Source organism: Pelophylax lessonae (genome assembly GCF_965119305.1).
Source record: "Pelophylax lessonae genome assembly, chromosome: 2".
NCBI classification, from domain to species: domain Eukaryota; kingdom Metazoa; phylum Chordata; class Amphibia; order Anura; family Ranidae; genus Pelophylax; species Pelophylax lessonae.
Genome location: NC_138769.1, coordinates 275,366,421 through 275,386,999, shown reverse-complemented (window position 1 = coordinate 275,386,999; position 20,579 = coordinate 275,366,421). Strand labels below are relative to the sequence as shown.

Below are 20,579 nucleotides of genomic sequence, written 5' to 3'. Positions count from 1 at the left end.
TCCCGGACTCCTACATCTGAGATTAGGTCTGGGTCATTAGTAATTAATAGATCCAACACTGCATTTATTCTAGTAGGAGAATCCACCATCTGAGACATGTAGTTGTCCTGTAAGGTTTCATGAAGAGACGGGCATTTAGTGAGTGTGCAGTCCCCTCTTCCCAGTTAATGTCAGGATAGTTGAAGTCCCCAAATATGATGACTGATCCCAGCTTTGCAACGTTACACAACAGTGACATAAATTCCAACTCTACCTCCTCCCTTTGGTTGGGTGGCCTATAGCAAACCCCCACAATTACTTTCCCCTTATCACCTTCCCTACGGAGTTCTACCCACACGGATTGTAACTCCATACTCATCCCTTCCATAATATCACTCCTCTCCACCACCGTTCAGGGCCGGACTGGCCTACCGGGATTCCGGGAAATATCCCGGTGGGCCGCCGGCCCTGGGGCCGCATTGGGGCCGCTTTAAGATTGGGGGGGCCGCTTTAAGACGCGGCCGCTATTGGGACCGCGCCGTGGGCGCTATTGGGACCGCGCCGCGGCCGAGCTGTGATGGCCGCTGCAGCCCCGGTGAAGTCTTTCCTACGTGACGTCAGCCGCTATGAGTGGCTAGACATCACATCTCGCGGGAGCGCCTGCGCGGCACCGGTGTTCGGCGGTGGATCATGTGACTCAGCAAGACGGACGTCGGACGGTCACTCACGGCGCCGAGAGTCCCACACCACATCCAGTACTGTCAGTACACAGACGACAGCAGCATGATCAACTGGATGAATGAATCGACTGACCAAGTAAGTCATAAAAATCAGCAGCAGTGCAATTATTGGTCCCATCCTTCGACCTCCACCACGGTGGGGAGGATGGCACTCCCCATCACCACTGCCACTAATCTCCCCTCACCACTATAGCTGCCACTGATCTCACCACCACCACTGATCCCCCCCACCACCCCTGCCACTGATCCCATCCCCCCCACCACCACCCCTGCCACTGATCCCATCCCACTCACCACTACCACCGATCCCACCCCCCTCACCACCACCACTGCCACCGATCCCACCCCCCTCACCACCACCACTGCCACAGATCCCACCCCCCTCATCACCACCACCGCTGCCACCAATCCCACCCCCCTCCCCACCACCCTTGCTGCCACCAATCCCACCCCCCTCACCACTACCGCTGCCACCGATCCCACCCCCCTCATCACCACCACCACTGCCACCGACCCCACCCCCCTCATCACTGCCACCCCCCCTCATCACCACCACCGCTGCCACCCCCTCACCACCACCCCTGCTGCCACCGATTCCACCCCCCTCACCACCACCCCTGCTGCCACTGATCCCACCCCCCTCACCATCACCGCTGCCACTTATCCCACCCCCCTCACCATCACCACCACTTCCTCTGATTACACCCCCCTCACCACCACCCCTGCTGCCACTCATCCCACCCCCCTCGTCATGTCCGCAGCCTCTGACATCTCCTGTACCATGTCCACACAGCCTCTGACATCTCCTGTACCATGTCCGCACATCCTCTGACATCTCCTGTACCATGTCCGCACAGCCCCTGACATCTCCTGTACCATGTCCGCACAGCCTCTGAATCTCCTGTACCATGTCCGCACAGCCTCTGACATCTCCTGTACCATGTCCACACAGCCTCTGACATCTCCTGTACCATGTCCACACAGCCTCTGACATCTCCTGTACCATGTCCACACAGCCTCTGACATCTCCTGTACCATATCCGCATAGCCTCTGACATCTCCTGTACCATATCCGCACAGCCTCTGACATCTCCTGTACCATATCCGCACAGCCTCTGACATCTCCTGTACCATATCCGCACAGCCTCTGACATCTCCTGTAACATCTCCGCAGCCTCTGACATCTCCTGTACCATGTCCGCACAGCCCCTGACATGTCCTGTACCATGTCCGCAGCCTCTGACATCTCCTGTACCATGTCCGCACAGCCCCTGACATCTTCTGTATCATGTCCGCAGCCTCTGACCTCTTCTGTACCATGTCCACACAGCCTCTGACATCTCCTGTACCATGTCCGCACAGCCTCTGACATCTCCTGTACCATGTCCGCACAGCCCCTGACATCTCCTGTACCATGTCCGCACAGCCCCTGACATCTCCTATACCATGTCCGCACTTTTACCACTTTTAACTAGAATTTGCTCTTTTATATATAAAGCCCTATATGCTTTTATATCTATCTTATCTATGATAGTACACTCTTCAAATTTGCTTTAAAATGCATGGTTTTCCCTTTTATAAACAAGAAAATAATGGCGTTATGCTATTGGGCCGGTATAATAATACTATGGGGCTGGTATGAAATTTTTTCCAGGGCTGATTTTTATTCCCAGTCCGGCCCTGCCACCGTTACATTATTCTTGACATAGAGACCTACCCCCCCTCTTTTTCCTTCCCTGTCCTTCCGATACACAGAAAACCCTTGGATATTGGCCAACCATTAAAGTTTTACGAACCCCATGGCCACAATATAGAATGCTTTATAGATACTGGTTAAAGTCCATATAGATGGAACTTCTATTACTTCCTCTCGGTTTTCATTACCTCCTCTAGATTTACATACAAAGGACTAGAGAGATTTAGGTTTCTATACGTTATATATACTGTATATATAGGCCGTTCCCGATGACGCCTTAGTGACAAATTGCATAGGGCAGAAGCACAGCGTCATTGCATCACTTCCTGTTTTGGGTCTATGGAGCGCATCAGTGTCCCGAACTTCTTGACTATTTGTTTTTACTGCTTGGCTTATACAGATTAAAAGTGTACTGCTAATCTTTTATTAAAATCGACACCATAGAATTACGCTATGGATGTTTTATTTCTTATACATACCTGAGACTGCGGGGGTAACTGGAGTATAAGAAAACAGAGTGTCAGCTATCCATTGTCAAAGGAGATTACATACAGCTTATAGTGCTGTGAATGCTGAATACCCCCATGGTGGGGAGAATCTTTCAGTGAGTGTGACACATATGGGGGAGCACAGGTGATGACACCGGCACAAATATTTTACGAAAGCACATTTTTTATTTTTGATTTTAGTGCATTTCATATTTGAGGACTGTCATACAGGGTGCAAGCACTTGTCACTTTCTACACTATTAACATTGTATTAGAAATATTCTATTGTACATGTTATTTTATCACTGAATCACTAACATTGATATATTGGGTTTTGTGATCTGTCTCAAACTATTGATTTGTGTATATTAGGCATTCACAAGATACAGGCTTCCTGTGGCCACTAGAGGCAGAGGAGAGCACCACGTGGAGAGGAGAGGAGCCGTGATTGCCGTGCTGTGCGGGGGAGCAGACGTTCGGAGGAACAGCTGATGTACACACAGACAGAAGCCAGTGACTGATGGGGGACTGCCGACGCAAAGTGACAGACACCAGGCAGCGGGAACAGTACTGGAGGCATGCAGGGACTGACCGGACAGGAGACAGCAGAAATGTGAGTGTGCTGAATCAGCTGTTTGGCTGAGTGAGGGGGAGGGGGAATCACACAGACAGGCACAGACAGCATGTAGAGAGGCTGGCAGGGGGAGGCTGCAGGATCTTCCATCAGACAAGGGCAGAAAAGCAGTAGATTTGACAGTACCTAGTACCTTGATATCTGCAAGTATCTTGTTACTGGGAGTAGCACCTTAGCAACCAGGAAAAATACCTTAGACTGACCTGTGACTGACTGCCCTGCGACTGACTGTGCTCTGCGACTGACTGTGCTCTGCGACTGACTGTGCTCTGCGACTGACTGTGCCTGCGACTGACTGTGCCTGCGACTGACCGTGCTCTGCATGCTCTGCGACTGACTGGGCTCTGCGACTGACTGTGTTCTGCGACTGACTGTGACTGACTGTGCTCAGGGGACTGACTGGGCTCTGCGACTGACCGGGCTCTGCGTGCTTTGCGACTGACTGGGCTCTCTGACTGACTGTGCTCTGTGACTGACCGTGCTCTGTGAGTACCTGTGAGAGTCTGGGAGTACCTGAGTGTCTGGGAGTGTCAGTGAGGGTCGCGGAGTACCAGAAAGTGAGAAAGTAGAGATGGGACGCTAGGAAACAGCCACACAGGACAGACTTAAATTACTGAATCCCCATTAGATTAGATTAGTAGGTACAATGCCCGGCGGGTGTGGAGATGCGATTCGGTGTGCATCTTGTGGTATGTATACGTTCCTCGATCATGCGATCGAGGGCAAATACAAATGCACAAAATGTAAGCACGTTCCCTGGAAGCTCAGGTCCTGAATCTAGGGAAGCAGCTAGCAACACTGAGAAGACTCTCCATACTGAAGGAGAGCTGGGATCGTACCCGACAGGTGCAGGCCGGGGACTGCACAGAGGAGGGCAGAGAAACGGAGGTGCAGGGATCAGAGCAGAGTAGATGGGTGACATCTTGAGAACATTTACCCCACCTAGAAGAGACAGTGGAAAGTCTTCCCATTGCCATAGGGGACGGCCAATCTCTGTAAAGAGAGTGGGGTCATTGGCTTGGTAAAGGGTAGAGTAGGATGCGGTCAAGTATAAAGTGTATCCCTAAGTATTTGGGAGAGAAAGAGCACCAGTGATAAGGAAAATTTCCCTGCAGAGTGGCAAGACGTGTGTGTGTGGGGAGGGGGGCTGATATGTATGGGTAAGGCTTCTGTCTTGGGTGTGTTGGTCTTATAACCAGGGAGCATGCCAAAAGTCTATGTATGGGTAAGGCTTCTGTCTTGGCTGTGTTGGCCTTTGTGACAGGAGTCACATTGGGTGGGAGACTTGTGAAACCCTAATTAATTAAGATAGGTCGGGAAACTCCTTGTCCAGCTTCCTCGGCCCCTCTTATGTGTAAGTCACCCTGTGTAAGTCACCCTGTGCCTATTAGGGGCACAGGGTGACCAAGAACCCCAGTCGGGCCTGCACGAATCAGACTTGTATGTAGGGCGGCTGGAAAATCTGATATCTATTGGGAGGAAGCCGTGTACTGACGGAAGCCCACAAGTACAGTGTGGGTCGCGGTTCTGTTACAGTCTTATAACCAGGGAGCATGCCAAAAGTCATCAGCAAAGTGTGGAGATAAGGAAGACAGTTTATACTCCCTCTGTCACAAAAAGACCACACGGATGTCAGTATGTGAACGTGTAGCTTCAGCTAGGGGTTCTAAGCATACTATAAAGGTAGACAGGAGACAGGAGACACCCATGCCTGATACCATTGCTCAGGGTAAAAGATGGTGACAGGAAGGAGGACAATTGCACCTGAGGAGTAGGGTGGGAATATAAAGAATGGAGGGCCGCAACAAATGGACCTGTAAATCTGTAATCTAAGAGGGTGGCAAACATATAAGGCCACATAAGCCTATCGAAAGCTTTCTGGGTGTCCAAACCCAGGATAAGAACTGGGCGAGTGGTATTGTTTGGCAAATCAATAAGTTCAATGTAGCATCTGGTGTTGTCATCGGCATGCCTGGAAGACACAAAGCCTACCTGATCTTTATGTATGAGTCTAGGAAGTATTTGAGTTAAGTCTATTAGCTAGAATTTTTGTAAATATTTTATAGACAGAATTAAGTACAGCTATGGGTCTATAGTTATCCGGGAGGGATGGGGTTTTCAAGGTTTCGGGATAACTGTAATATGAGCATGTAAAAATTGAGGAGGGGGGGGGGGCAATTCCTTTTATCAATGAGGTAAATAAGTCAAGTAAGTAGGAACTTAGGATCAGAAGAAATGTCTTGTAGTAGTATGGTAGTACGTCTGGGTCAAGGGATTTGTGGGAAGGAAGATCTTTACCCACAATGGCTATTTCTTTTAAAGTAATAGCAATGTTTAGAGAGGAGATGTGGGAGGGAGATAGTCTAGGTAATTGAAAGGAGTTAAAGAAAGAAAGAGCCAAATTTATATATTTTGAGAAAAGAGGTATTTAGAATCAGCATTTAGACACGTATATAGTTTATGATCAAATTTGCCAAATACTTTGGACATATTCTGTGGGCAGTAGGTAGGGGATACATCAGGTTGTATGAGAAAGTCAGAAAAGGAATGAAATGGGCGGGGTTTAGGCCTGTTCACCAGCATTCTATGGGGTTTATTAGAGTAATCATAACATTTCTGCTTAGCCCAAAGGAAAGATTTGGAAATTATATTCATGTCAAGAGTTTTGAAATGGTTCTATAGGGAGGTGACTGTGCGTAGGCGGGCCGCCATAGGGAAAGTAAGCAATTCATATTCCACTTTACGAAGTTGGGAAAGGAGAGGACTGTGAATTTTTCCCACTTCCTTTTTTCTTTTGCTTCACGCTGTGTGATATTGATATCAAGTTAGGATGTGGTACCAATTGAACTCCTTACATAATATTGTGAAAGTGCCAAAACCCAACAAACTACAAAAACCAATATAAACTGCTGACCCTTTAAGACCCCGTTCACACTGGGGCGACCTGTCAGGCGACCTGGTCGCCTGACAGATCGCCGTAGGTCGCCTGCCATAGAGAAGCTGTGGACCCGTTCTAATAGGAGCGACACAAGTCGCTCCGACTTATAAAAAGGGTCCGGAGGTTGAAGTCCGTGTCGGCCGCTCCAAGGTCGCCCCGGCAAGTAGCATCGCCCCAGTGTGTACGGGGTTTAAATGTGAATCAACACATGCAAACAAGTAAAACAAAATAAAATAAAAAACATGCTGTTTAAAAACTGCTCAAAATCACTACCGCACTGTGTTGAGAATATGGATAATAAGTAAATAATATAAATATCACCTAAAACATATAAAAAATAGTGACTATATCAATGTGACAAAAAATATGTAGTAAATATATGAAAAGGACATATGTGTAATACATAAGTTGCCAAATAAATACAATGACATAAAATGTTGTGAATAGAAATAAAACACAGACAGTCCAAATCAAAAAATGTTAGTGTATAAAGTCTAGTGATTGATGATGAAAATAGATGACTGCCAAAAGCACCTTCACCATGCGAAAAAATGAAGGAACATTTTTCACCCTGTGAATAGTGTTTGAATCATATATGCTCACGAGAAAGATTCAGGCCACCAGGACCTATATCGCTTGTAAAATGGATATACAGTATGCTCCTCCCCCCACACTACAATCCCCTCCCTTTCCAATACACTACAATCCCCTCCCTTCCCCATACACTACAATCCCCTCCCCATACACTACAATCCCCTCCCTTCCCCAACACACTACAATCCCCTCCTGCCCCACTACAATCCCCTCCCCATACACTACAATCCCCTCCCTTCCCCAACACACTAAAATCCCCTCCTGCCCCACTACAATCCCCTCCCCCCCACGCTACAATCCCCTCCCTCCACCCCACGCTTCAATACCCTCCCTCCCCCATACACTGTAGAACCCCTCCCCCATACACTATAATCTCCCCCCCATACACTACAATCCCCTCCGTCCCCCATACACTACAATCCCACAACACTTTGGTTCGCCCGTGACAGCAATTTTCCCGGGAGGTGAGGTGGTGGTGGATTTGGGGGTCTTTTCCTATTGGATGATCCACTGTTCTGTGTGTGTGTGAGGAGCTCCCCCTCCTCTCTGATTTCCTGCCCTCACATCTCCCCTCCCCCACACCAATCTCCAACCCGACATTTATCGTTAAATCCCCCCCATACACTACAATCCCCTCCCCTCCATACACTACAATCCCCTCCCTCCCCCATACACTACAATCCCTTCCCTCCCCCTTACACTACAATCCCCCCTCGCCCCCCCCACACTACAATCCCCTCCCTCCCCCATACACTACAATCCCTTCCCTCCCCCATAAACTGTAGAACCCCTCCCCCATACACTACAATCCCCTCCCTCCCCCATACACTACAATCCCTTCCCTCCCCCTTACACTACAATCCCCTCTCTCCCCCCCACACTACAATCCCCTCCCTCCCCCATACACTACAATCCCCTCCCCCCATACACTACAATCCCCTCCCTCCCCCCACTACAACCCCCCCCCACACTACAATCCCCTCCCTTTCCCATACACTACAATCCCCTCCCTTCCCCATATACTACAATCACCTCCACCTAAAAAACTACAATCCCCTCCCTCCCCCCACTACAATCCCCTCCCCCCCACGCTACAATCCCCTCCCCTCCATACACTGTAGAACCCCTCCCCCATACACTGTAGAACCCCTCCCCCATACACTACAATCCCCTCCGTCCCCCCATACACTACAATCCCCTCCGTCCCCCCATACACTACAATCCCCTCCGTCCCCCCATACACTACAATCCCCTCCGTCCCCCCATACACTACAATCCCCTCCCTCCCCCATACACTAGAATCCCCTCCCTCCCCCATACACTACAATCCCCTCTCCCCCATACACTACAATCCCCTCCCTCCCCCCATACACTACAATCCCCTCCCTTCCCCATACACTACAATCCCCTCCCTTCCCCATACACTACAATCCCCTCCCTTCCCCAACACACTACAATCCCCTCCGTCCCCCCATACACTAGAATCCCCTCCCTCCCACATACACTACAATCCACTCTCCCGCATACACTAGAATCTTCTCCCTCCCCCCATACACTACAATCCCCTCCCTCCCCCCACACTACAATCCCCTCCCTCCCCCCACACTACAATCCCCTCCCTTCCCCATACACTACAATCCCTTCCCCATACACTACAATCCCCTCCCCATACACTACAATCCCCTCCCTTCCCCAACACACTACAATCCCCCCCCACTACAATCCCCTCCCTCCCCCCACGCTACAATCCCCTCCCTCCCCCCCACGCTTCAATACCCTCCCTCCCCCATACACTGTAGAACCCCTCCCCCATACACTATAATCCCCCCCATACACTACAATCCCCTCCGTCCCCCCATACACTACAATCCCCACCCTCCCCCATACACTACAATCCCCTCCCTCTCCCCCCCATACACTACAATCCCCTCCGTCCCCCATACACTGTACAATGGGTTCTACATCCATGTCAGGAAATGGAGCAGAGTTTGTACAATCAGATTGTATCCCGTCTGATCCACTGTCGCTACATTATTATATATATATATATGTTTTTGAATAAAGTGTGGGAGAATTAGAACTCCTGTCAGAGATGTGTGTGTGTGTGTGTGTATATATATATCTATACATATAAAGTCCAAGTGTCTCTGCGTCCAGTCCCTGTGTCCATGGTATTGCGCTACTGTGCATGTGCCCCACAGACAGCCGTTGGGACTTGGAGCGCAGAGACTTCGGGCGGCCGGTGTCCTGTCGGATAATGCCTCCTGTCGAAAAATGCATCTGTCGGACTGCGCATGCATGGTAAATGATGTCACTCCAGCTGACTGCTCCGCTCAGCTGGGGTTGACGTCATTATTGTGCGTGCGCAGTCCGTCAGATGCATTTTTCGACGGGAGACAGTGCGGGAAGAATAATTATAGCGAACAGCTGACTGAGAGGAGGCGGGGGGGCATTATCCGACAGGACAGCGGCCGTGTAATCTGTTCTAAGTATACTAAATAATAATAATAATAAAAAATAAATAATAAAAAATAAGAAATACAAAATATAACGAAATACTAAAGATACATATTAAAAACCAAATATGAAATATTAGTATTATAAAAAAATATATATATATATCTATATATATATATATATTTTTTTTTATATATAAATGGAAGAATAAAATAAAAAATATATATATATATATATATATATATATATATATATATATATATATATATATATATATATATATATATACATATATATATATACATACATATATATATATATATATATATATATACATACATATATATATATATATATATATATATATATATATATATATATATATATATATATATAGCTCCTTCTGTTCTAAGTATACTAAATAAAAAAAAAATTAAATAAAAAGAAAATATATATATATATATATATATAGCTCCTTCTGTTCTAAGTATACTAAATAATCTATACATATAAAGTAGAAGTGTCTCTCGTGGGATTGCCCTACTGCACATGTGCCCCATGGACAGCCGTTGGGACTTGGAGCGCAGAGACTTCGGGCGGCCGGGCAAAACTGTTGAAGCGGTGGGTGTGCGTGGGCGCGCGGCGGGTGCGCGCTCGTGTGGACTTACTGCTAAGTCTGTTTTTACAAATGTTTGACCACATATGTTCTAACGCCCGTTAATTTAACGGGCTTAATGTCTAGTACAATATAAAAATCTATCTATATTAACAATTAAACTTTATAGGGTTACTTTATTAAAGGGGAATCTTTAACACTATTCTATGCTCTGTTTAAACTCTAATCCAGGTCTAGTGAACAATTTTTAGTTCCCATTAGGTTGAAAACAGTCTAGGGTAAAATATACTTCTTTAGTGAATATCCTTGCTATTGGTTCACATAAAAATATATAACGCATTATTCAGTCAATAATACTATATACATAATAATACAAACAATAATACAACAATACAAAATACTGCAATACCTCCAGAATGAATGCTTTGTGCTATAAACAGATAACATAACCGAATTACAGATGAGAATGATGAAGGAATAAAAAAATGAAATCAAGACAAATTTAACATGATCAGGGTTACATAAAGCATACTTTATATGCAGCTAAGCATTTTACAGCTACTTTACATTTTTTAAGTTGTGGAACACTAACACCATCACTCTTAACAATGACTATTATAATAAAAAGTGCAACTATGATAATAATGTTAATGGATGATTAGTATAACACGTTTGGTTATAATGAAGTTTGTAGAAAGTATACATCTTTAAAGACTTACCCCTGTTATGACTGCACATTTTGCGAAAGTAGTTATCAGCAAAAGCAAATATGCCAGCAGTATCATTTTCATGACAACTTAAAAAAATTATATGTTGTCTAGAGAAAAGGTCTGTTTGCCCTGGATCAGCTGCTTCACTCTCTGAGTTTTCTGCCAGCTTTTTCCTTTAGACCCTGCTTATAAGGCAGGCGTTTCTTCATTAATGTGATGCTCTTCTGAATCAATAATGAACTATAGGAGCATAAAAAGATCTCTGACCATTTTCTCTACCAAACGCTCAGAGGAGGTGTGGAACACATACATTTCTTTGTCGGTAAATATATATTCATAAACTGTACTATATTAAAAATGTAATGAAAAATGTGTAATCTTAAAGATTATATTGAATATAAATGATGTTGTGTATTACTGAAAGTTTATTTTATTTCTATCTAGACCTATAATCTTTATATACAGTATATCTATTAACTAAACTGCAAACACTTGTAACTAGGAGTATTACCAGCTTCAGATCCTTTTTCTTTTGATGGCAAATACAAAATGAAGTCAAGTGTTGTTTGATATGTTTGCACTAAACAAATGAAAGACACAACAAAACATGTAAACACACATAATTTGTATTATATTTTTATAATACATTTTCAAATCTCTATACTGTGCCTGAATTCCATTATATACTGTACAATATATCATATACTGTGTGTACTGTGTGTGTATATATATATAATATATATATATATATATATATATATATATACACATACAGTCAGGTCCATAAATATTGGGACATGGACACAATTTTAAACTTTTTGGCTCTATACACCACCACAATGGATTTGAAATGAAACAAACAAGATGTGCTTTAACTGCAGACTTTTAGCTTTAATTTGAGGGTATTTACATCCAAATCGGGTGAAAGGTGTAGAAATTACAACAGTTTGTATATGTGATAATGATTTTACCTCAGATACAGAAGGCATTTTAGTTCTGATGCAGACAAGTGAAGATCTCCATATTTGCCCCTAGATACACAAATGCCTGAAACCGTAGTGACATAGAAGCTGGTGGATGCCACCACAGACATTCAACTTTCTAGCAACTGTTTTGGATGCAGAAGATACTTCTGCCACTATAATTTTCATGCGAGATTGTGGTGCAACTGGTAGAGCATACTACAGTTCCGATGGATACTGGCATCCTTGGCATCGGCAGGACACCGGCGTGAGTTATACTCGTTTTGGGACACAAATCTGTATTGGAGTCGAGCTGCAGCTGATCCTCATCCTCTGGTGGATTATACCATATACGTGGGTCATACAGGCGCATACTTATCTACCTTTGGTGAGTGTCCATTCTGACTGGGGTGGCACTGAATGACAGTGGAGGTGCACTGGTGTGTAGAAGAATCTTATATTTCCATTATAAAGTCTAAGGATCTTGCACTGTTGTTGCACTTTCTTTTGTATGGGAATCCAGCCATTGTGGACTGGACTAGAGTGTATTTTCACACTTGCATGCTGCACAATAATACTGTGTCCCTATTTTACTTTATTTGACATATTATATTTATTTATGCATGTCATTATTTTAGCGCTGCTAGTGTCACTGTGTTCGATACTAATCATCTGAATGAGTAACACCTGTTTTTCATAGTTTGTATATGTGCTTCCCTCTTTTTAAGGGACCAAAAGTAATGGGACAATTGGCTGCTCAGCTGTTCCATGGCCAGGTGTGTGTTATTCCCTCATTATCCCATTTACAAGGAGCAGATAAAAGGTCCATAGTTCACTTCAAGTGTGCTATTTGCATTTGGAATCTGTTGCTGTCAACTCTCAATATGAGATCCAAAGAGCTGTCACTATCAGTGAAGCAAGCCATCATTAGGCTGAAAAAACAAAACAAACCCATCAGAGAGATAGCAAAAACATTAGGTGTGGCCAAATCCACTGTTTGGAACATCCTTAAAAAGAAAGAACGCACCGGTGAGCTCAGTAACACCAAAAGACCCGGAAGACCACAGAAAACAACTGTGGTGGATGACCGAAGAATTCTTTCCCTGGTGAAGAAAACACCCTTCACAACAGTTGGCCAGATCAAGAACACTCTCCAGGAGGTAGGTGTATGTGTGTCAAAGTCAACAATCAAGAGAAGACTTCACCAGAGTGAATACAGAGGGTTCACCACAAGATGTAAACCTTTGGTGAGCCTCAAAAACAGGAAGGCCAGCTTAGAGTTTGCCAAACAACATCTAAAAAAGCCTTCACAGTTCTGAAACAACATCCTATGGATAGATGAGACCAAGATCAACTTGAACCAGAGTGATGGGAAGAGAAGAGTATGGAGAAGGAAAGTAATTACTCATGATCCAAAGCATACCACCTGATCAGTGAAGCATGGTGGTGGTAGTGTCATGGCGTGGGCATGTATGGCTGCCAATGGAACTGGTTCTCTTGTATTTATTGATGATGTGACTGCTGACAAAAGCAGCATGATGAATTCTGAAGTGTTTCGGGCAATATTATCTGCTCATATTCAGCCAAGTGCTTCAGAACTCATTGGACGGCGCTTCACAGTGCAGATGGACAATGACCCGAAGCATACTGCGAAAGCAACCAAAGAGTTTTTTAAGGGAAAGAAGTGGAATGTTATGCAATGGCCAAGTCAATCACCTGACCTGAATCCGATTGAGCATGCATTTCACTTGCTGAAGACAAAACTGAAGGGAAAATGCCCCAAGAACAAGCAGGAACTGAAGACAGTTGCAGGCCTGGCAGAGCATCGCCAGGGATGAAACCCAGCGTCTGGTGATGTCTATGCTTTCCAGACTTTAGGCTGTAATTGACTGCAAGGGATTTGCAACCAAGTTTTAAAAAGTGAACGTTTGATTTATGATAGTTAATCTGTCCCATTACTTTTGGTCCCTTAAAAAGTGGGAGGCACATATACAAACTATTGTAATTCCTACACCATTCACCTGATTTGGATGTAAATACCCTCAAATTAAAGCTGAAAGTCTGCAAATGCTGAAAGTTTGTGTCATTTCAAATCCATTTTGGTGGTGTATAGAGCCAAAAATATTAGAATTGTGTCCATGTCCCATTATTTATGGACCTGACTGTATATATATATATATATATATATATATATATATATATATATATACACACACACAGTATCTCACAAAAGTTAGTTCACCCCTCACACTTTTGTAAATATTTTATATTTAATATCTCATGCTGGTCACTGGAAGTTCAACATTGCACCTCATGTCTAAGATCTCTCTGAGGATCTAAAAAAAGAATTGTTGCTCTACATAAAGATGGCCTTGGCTATAAGAACATTGCCAAGGCCCTGAACCTAGCTGCAGCACAGTGGCCAAGACCATATAGTGGTTTAACAGGACAGGTTCCACTCAGAACCAGCATCGCCATGGTCAACCAAAGAAATTCAGTGCACGTGCTTAGCGTCATATCCAGAGGTTGGCTTTGGGAAATAGACGTATGAGTGTTGCCAGCATTGCTTTAGAGGTTGAAGCGGTGGGGGGTCAGCCTGGCAGTGCTCAGACCATACGCCGCACACTGCATCAAATTGGTCCGCATGGCTGTCGTTCAAGAAGGAAGCCTCTTCTAAAGATGATGCATAAGAAAACACACAAACAGTTTGCTGAAGACAAGTGTGCCCTGAGGACGGAGTTTAGAAACACTGGTATAGATATCAAGCATTATTTTTTTTCCCCATTGAGATCTGATGTGCTTTCAAAGTGTTCCTTTAATTTTTTTGAGCAGTGTATAATTATGTATACCTGATTGGTCCAAATCGAATTATGGTGCAGCAAGTTTTTAGGGTCAGTTTGGGTTGTCTAAAGTATGGTGAGAACTAATCAGACAGAATCATTGTAGAGATCTTTACTTCCTGTAAGAAGAAATGGGAACTTGTCGGTCTGTTTTTGTATATATAAATATGGGCACAACTGAAGAGATGTAAATCTTTTAAACTTGCTCATTTGCTGACACTTAGTTCTATGGACAAGAGAGAGGTGCTTACCTGAAATTCAGGGAGTGTACATTACACTGTTGCTGGTACAACAATGATCAGAGGGCAAATGGACAGCATAAGCACTGATGCTGTCCATAAAAGCCTGGGACACAGGGAGAGATTGCTTCCAATTAAGACAATAAATTAAATAAATGGGGGAAGGCCAGCTGCAGCACGATGACTGTCAAGACTCAAGCCTCCAGTGTCCTAGCTGTGTTGCCTGGGTCGGCCCCCCGCCCCTCAGTGGGATGACGACACACCTCAAATGGTCGCTGGCACACTGGTGAGACCGGGTAAGGATCCAGGGCGTAGAGATGCCCATGCAGCCATGCCAAGGTGCGCAAGCCAATGCAAAAGCCGTCCCTGCCCCGCCAGTATAGGAAGGGTAGGAAACGACCCCAGTGCTCCAGTTGGGGATACAGATGGACGATCAGAAATTCCAAATGCCCCCTGATGGAGGAAAGGAGGAAAAACTTTACACTAACATTGCTGTCACAGTTTTGTAGTTATTTAAAGTATACAGACTATCAACATTTATATAGTACAATTGGACTGCATGTATTTCGATTATCTAGAATAACAAGAAATAGCATTTAGGTTGAAAATCCACCGCAGTTCCAATTGGAGGAGACGCTTGTTCCAGTCTCCTCCTCGTAGGCCGGGATGGATGCAATCTGGTATTAAAAATTGTATTTTGGGAAATTTGCCATCTTGTGCCTGTCTAACATGATGGTCAAGTGGTAATTTTGGATTGCAAGTTCTCATGGCTGAAATATGCCTTTAGGCCCTTTTCCAAAATTAGTTATTTGTTTTTCCCAAGTAAAAGCGGTGGTATTCGCACATGAGCAGATAAACTACACCATGGGTCTTGCAATTTGTTAAAATATTTGTCCGTTAGGTAAAATGGTTTGAGGATTGGTGTTTCTGTACAGTATCTCACAAAAGTGAGTACACCCCTCACATTTTTGTAAATATTTTATTATACCTTTTCATGTGACAACACTGAGGAAATGACACTTTGCTACAATGTAAAGTAGTGAGTGTACAGCTTGAATAACAGTGTAAATTTTCTGTCCCATCAAAAGAACCCAACATACAGCCATTAATGTCTAAACTGCTGGCAACAAAAGTGAGTACACCCCTAAGTGAAAATGTCCAAATTGGCTCCAATTAGCCATTTTACCTCCCTTGGTGTCAAGTGACTTGTTAGTGTTAAAAGGTCTCATGTGTGAATGGGGAGCAGGTGTGTTAAATTTGGTGTTATCGCTCTCACTCTCTCATACTGGTCACTGGAAGTTCAACATAGCACCTCATGGCTAACATCTCTTTGAGGATCTAAAAAAAAAAAGAATTGTTGCACTACAGAAAGGTTGCCTAGGCTGTAAGAAGATTGCTAAGACCCTGAAACTGAGCTGCAGCATGGTGGCCAAGACCATACAGAGGTTTAACAGAACAGGTTCCACTCAGAACAGGCCTCACCATGGTCGACCAAAGAGTGGCATTCGTACATGAGCAGATAAACTACACCATGGGTCTTGCAATTTGTGTAATGTCGAGGTTTAAACATTTGTCCATTAGGTAAAATGGTTTGAGTAGTAATAGTAGTGAGTGTACAGCTTGTATAACAGTGTAAATGTACTGCCCCATCAAAATAACCCAACACACAGCCATTAATGTCTAAACCGCTGGCAACAAAAGTGAGTACACACCTAAGTGAAAATGTAAAAATTAGGCCCAATTAGCCATTTTCCCTCCCCGGTGTCAAGTGACTCGTTAGTGTTACAAGGTCTCAGGTGTGAATGGGGAGAAGGTGTGTTAAATTTGGTGTTATCGCTCTCACTCTCTCATGCTGGTCACTGGAAGTATAACATGGCACTTCATGGCTACGATCTCTCTGAGGATCTAAAACAAGATGGTTGCTCTAAATAAAGATGGCCTAGGCTGTAAGAAGATTTCCAAGACCCTGAAACTGAGCTGCAGCATGGTGGCCAAGACCATACAGAGGTTTAACAGGACAGGTTCCACTCAGAACAGGCCTCGCCATGGTCTACCAAAGGAGTTGAGTGCACGTGCTCAGTGTCATATCCAGATGTTGTCAGCATTGCTGCAAGGTGCGCGCATGCGCGGACGTGCAGTGTCATTGAAGGTCCTGCACAGATGCAGATCGTGCACCTGCAGACGTGGCGGCCGGGGAGCAGAGCGTGCGCCCCGAGAGCACGCCCATTGTGTGACAATAGCAAATGAAAATTCGCTATTGTCACACCGATCCTCCTCCTGGCCAATCAGGGAGGGGGTCCTCCCGCTTCCTGATTGGCCGAAAGGCCAACCCCATGCCATTGGCCGAGGAGGAGGCGCCGGGAGGACTGAGGAGATGCGGGATCCCGGGGATTGAACTGAAGAGAAGCTGCCGTCAGGTAAGTGCACTGGTCTCACAGGGGGAACGCTGGCATCTCTACATTGAAAGGTGGCACGCTGGCATCTCTACATTGATTGGGTGCAATGCTGTGGCACTCTGCATTGATTGGGGGCAATGCTGTGGCACTCTGCATTGATTGGGGGCAATGCTGTGGGCACTCTGCATTGATTGGGGACAATGCTGTGGCACTCTGCATTGATTGGGGGCAATGCTGTGGACACTTTGAATTGATTGGGGGCAATGGTGTGGGCACTCTGCATTGATTGGGGGCACGCTGGTCACTCTGCATTGACGTGTTCCCCCCCCAGTGGGCCACAGAAAAATAATCAAACGATCAAACGTTGACCGATCCGCGGCGATAAAAAGGTTGGAGAGCACTGCGCTCAGAATTTTTTTTATTTGCTCAGAACAGTAAAAAATTAGAGGGAACATTGCTGGTGACGGCTCTCTTATCACCTATAAGAAGACTTTTTGAATTTGAGTGGACACTTCTCTGTGGTTTTTCATTCCCCTTGGATGTGGATTTTGTTTTTAATTATACTGTTTGTTTAGCACTGCACCTATACTTCCATTATTTTGATCTTTTACTATATTCAAGATCTTTTCACTATCTTAAGGAGTTAGGGTTAGGGGTTAGGGTTAGGGTTAGGGGTTAGGGGTTAGGGTTAGGGTTAGGGTTAGGATTAGGGTTAGGGTTAGGGGTTAGGGTTGCCTATTGCCGGTAATGACACAGGGGATGGTTTTGACACAGGGAATGGATCATGGACCCACCCCAGGTCATGGATACACCCTAAAGGTCAAAGGTCAGGAGTTTTTTTTTTGCTCAGAGGTAAAAGGTCATAGCTCCACCTAGTGTTGGACACAGGGGGTGGCGTAGGCTGGCGCTTAATTAGTTAGAATTAAGCGCACCATAATATATACTGTACATAGAAACATAGAATGTGTCGGCAGATAAGAACCATTTGGCCCATCTAGTCTGCCCAATATATCTGAATCCTATGAATAGTCCCTGGCCCTATCTTATATGAAGGATAGCCTTATGCCTATCCCATGCATGCTTAAACTCCTTCACTGTATTTGCAGCTACCACTTCTGCAGGAAGGTTATTCCATGCATCCACTACTCTCTCAGTAAAGTAATACTTCCTCATATTACTTTTAAACCTTTGCCCCTCTAATTTAAAACTGTGTCCTCTTGTGGTAGTTTTTCTTCTTTTAAATATGCTCTCCTCCTTTACCTAGTTGATTCCCTTTATGTATTTAAAAGTTTCTATCATATCCCCTCTGTCTCTTCTTTCTTCCAAGCTATACATGTTAAGGTCCTTTAACCTTTCCTGGTAAGTTTTTTCCTGCAATCCATGTACTAGTTTAGTAGCTCTTCTCTGAACTCTCTCTAGAGTATCTATATCCTTCTGGAGATATGGCCTCCAGTACTGCGCACAATACTCCAAGTGAGGTCTCACCAGTGTTCTGTACAGCGGCATAAGCACTTCTCTCTTTCTACTGCTTATACCTCTCCCTATACATCCAAGCATTCTGCTGGCATTTCGTGCTGCTCTATTACATTGTCTTCCCACCTTTAAGTCTTCTGAAATAATTACTCCTAAATCCCTTTCCTCAGATACTGAGGTCAGGACTGTGTCAAATATTCTATATTCTGCCCTTGGGTTTTTACGCCCCAGGTGCATTATCTTGCACTTATCCACATTAAATTTCAGTTGCCAGAGTTCTGACCATTCTTCTAGTTTTCCTAAATCCTTTTCCATTTGGCGTTTCCCTCTTGGAACATCAACCCTGTTACATATCTTTGTGTCATCAGCAAAAAGACAAACCTTACCATCGAGGCCTTTTGCAATATCACTTATGAAGATATTAAACAAAATTGGTCCCAGTACAGATCCCTGAGGTACCCCACTGGTAACATGACCTTGTTCTGAATGTTCTCCATTGACTACAACTCTCTGTTGTCTGTCACTCAGCCACTGCCTAATCCACTCAACAATATGGGAGTCCATGCTCAATGACTGCAGTTTATTGATAAGTCTTCTATGTGGGACAGTGTCAAAAGCCTTACTAAAATCTAGATATGCAATGTCTACTGCACCTCCACCGTCTATTATTTTAGTCACCCAGTCAAAAAAATCTATAAGATTTGTTTGACATGATCTCCCTGAAGTAAACCCATGTTGTTTTTCATCTTGCAATCCATGGGATTTAAGATGTTCCACAATCCTATCCTTTAATAGGGTTTCCATTAATTTGCCTACTATTGATGTCAGAGTCACTGGTCTATAGTTGCTCGATTCCTCCCTACTACCTTTCTTGTGAATGGGCACGACATTTGCCAATTTCCAATCTTCCGGGATGACTCCTGTTACTAATGATTGGTTAAATAGATCTGTTAATGGTTTTGCCAGCTCACCACTAAGCTCTTTTAATAATCTTGGGTGTATCTCATCAGGACCCTGTGACTTATTTGTCTTCACTTTAGACAGCAATCTTAGAACGTCTTCCTCTGTAAAGACACATGCATCAAACGATTCATTAGTCATCCTTTCAAGTGGAGGTCCTTCTCCTTCTTTTTCTTCTGTAAAAACTGAACAGAAGTATTCATTAAGGCAGTCGGCTAGCCCTTTATTCTCTTCTACATACCTTCCATCCTTTGTTTTTAATTTAGTTATTCCTTGTTTTAATTTCCTTTTTTCATTTATATATCTGAAGAATGTCTTATCCCCCTTTTTCATAGACTGAGCTAGTTTTTCTTCTGCCTGCGCTTTAGAAGTTCTTATAACTTGCTTGGCCTCTTTCTGCCTAATCTTGTAGATTTCCTTATCTTCATTGCTCTGGGTTTTTTTATAATTACAAAATGCTAGCTTTTTATTTTTAATGATTTGGGCCACTTCTGCTGAGTACCACAGTGGTCTCTTCCTTTTTTTGCTTTTACTGACAAGTCTAATGCAATTTTCTGTTGCCTTCAATAATGCACCTTTTAAGTAGTCCCATTTCTCCTGGACTCCATGTAATCCGTTCCAGTCTGATAAGGACTCATTTATGGCTAATTTCATTTTTGAAAAGTCTGTTTTTCTAAAATCTAAAACTTGTGTTTTTGTGTGGTGTGACTCTTTCACAGTTCTTATATTAAACCACACTGACTGGTGATCACTAGATCCCAAGGTTTCGCCTACAATGACATCATATACCGAATCCCCATTTCTGAATACCAAATCCAAAATGGCCTCCCTCCGGGTTGGCTCCTCAACCACTTGTT

General features: G+C 44.3%; 1 protein-coding gene across 1 annotated transcript in view; it reads right to left on the bottom strand.

Moving 5' to 3' along the window:
- The window catches only part of PROK1 (prokineticin 1), a gene marked incomplete at both ends in the record, with an annotated part of 144,290 nt that extends 133,357 nt beyond the window's left edge, over positions 1-10,933 (bottom strand). Inside the window, one exon of the mRNA XM_082247250.1 lies at positions 10,862-10,933. Coding sequence (XP_082103376.1) covers positions 10,862-10,933 — 72 coding nt within the window. The remainder of the gene's footprint in view (positions 1-10,861) is intronic.
- Positions 10,934-20,579: the final 9,646 nt, after the last annotated feature.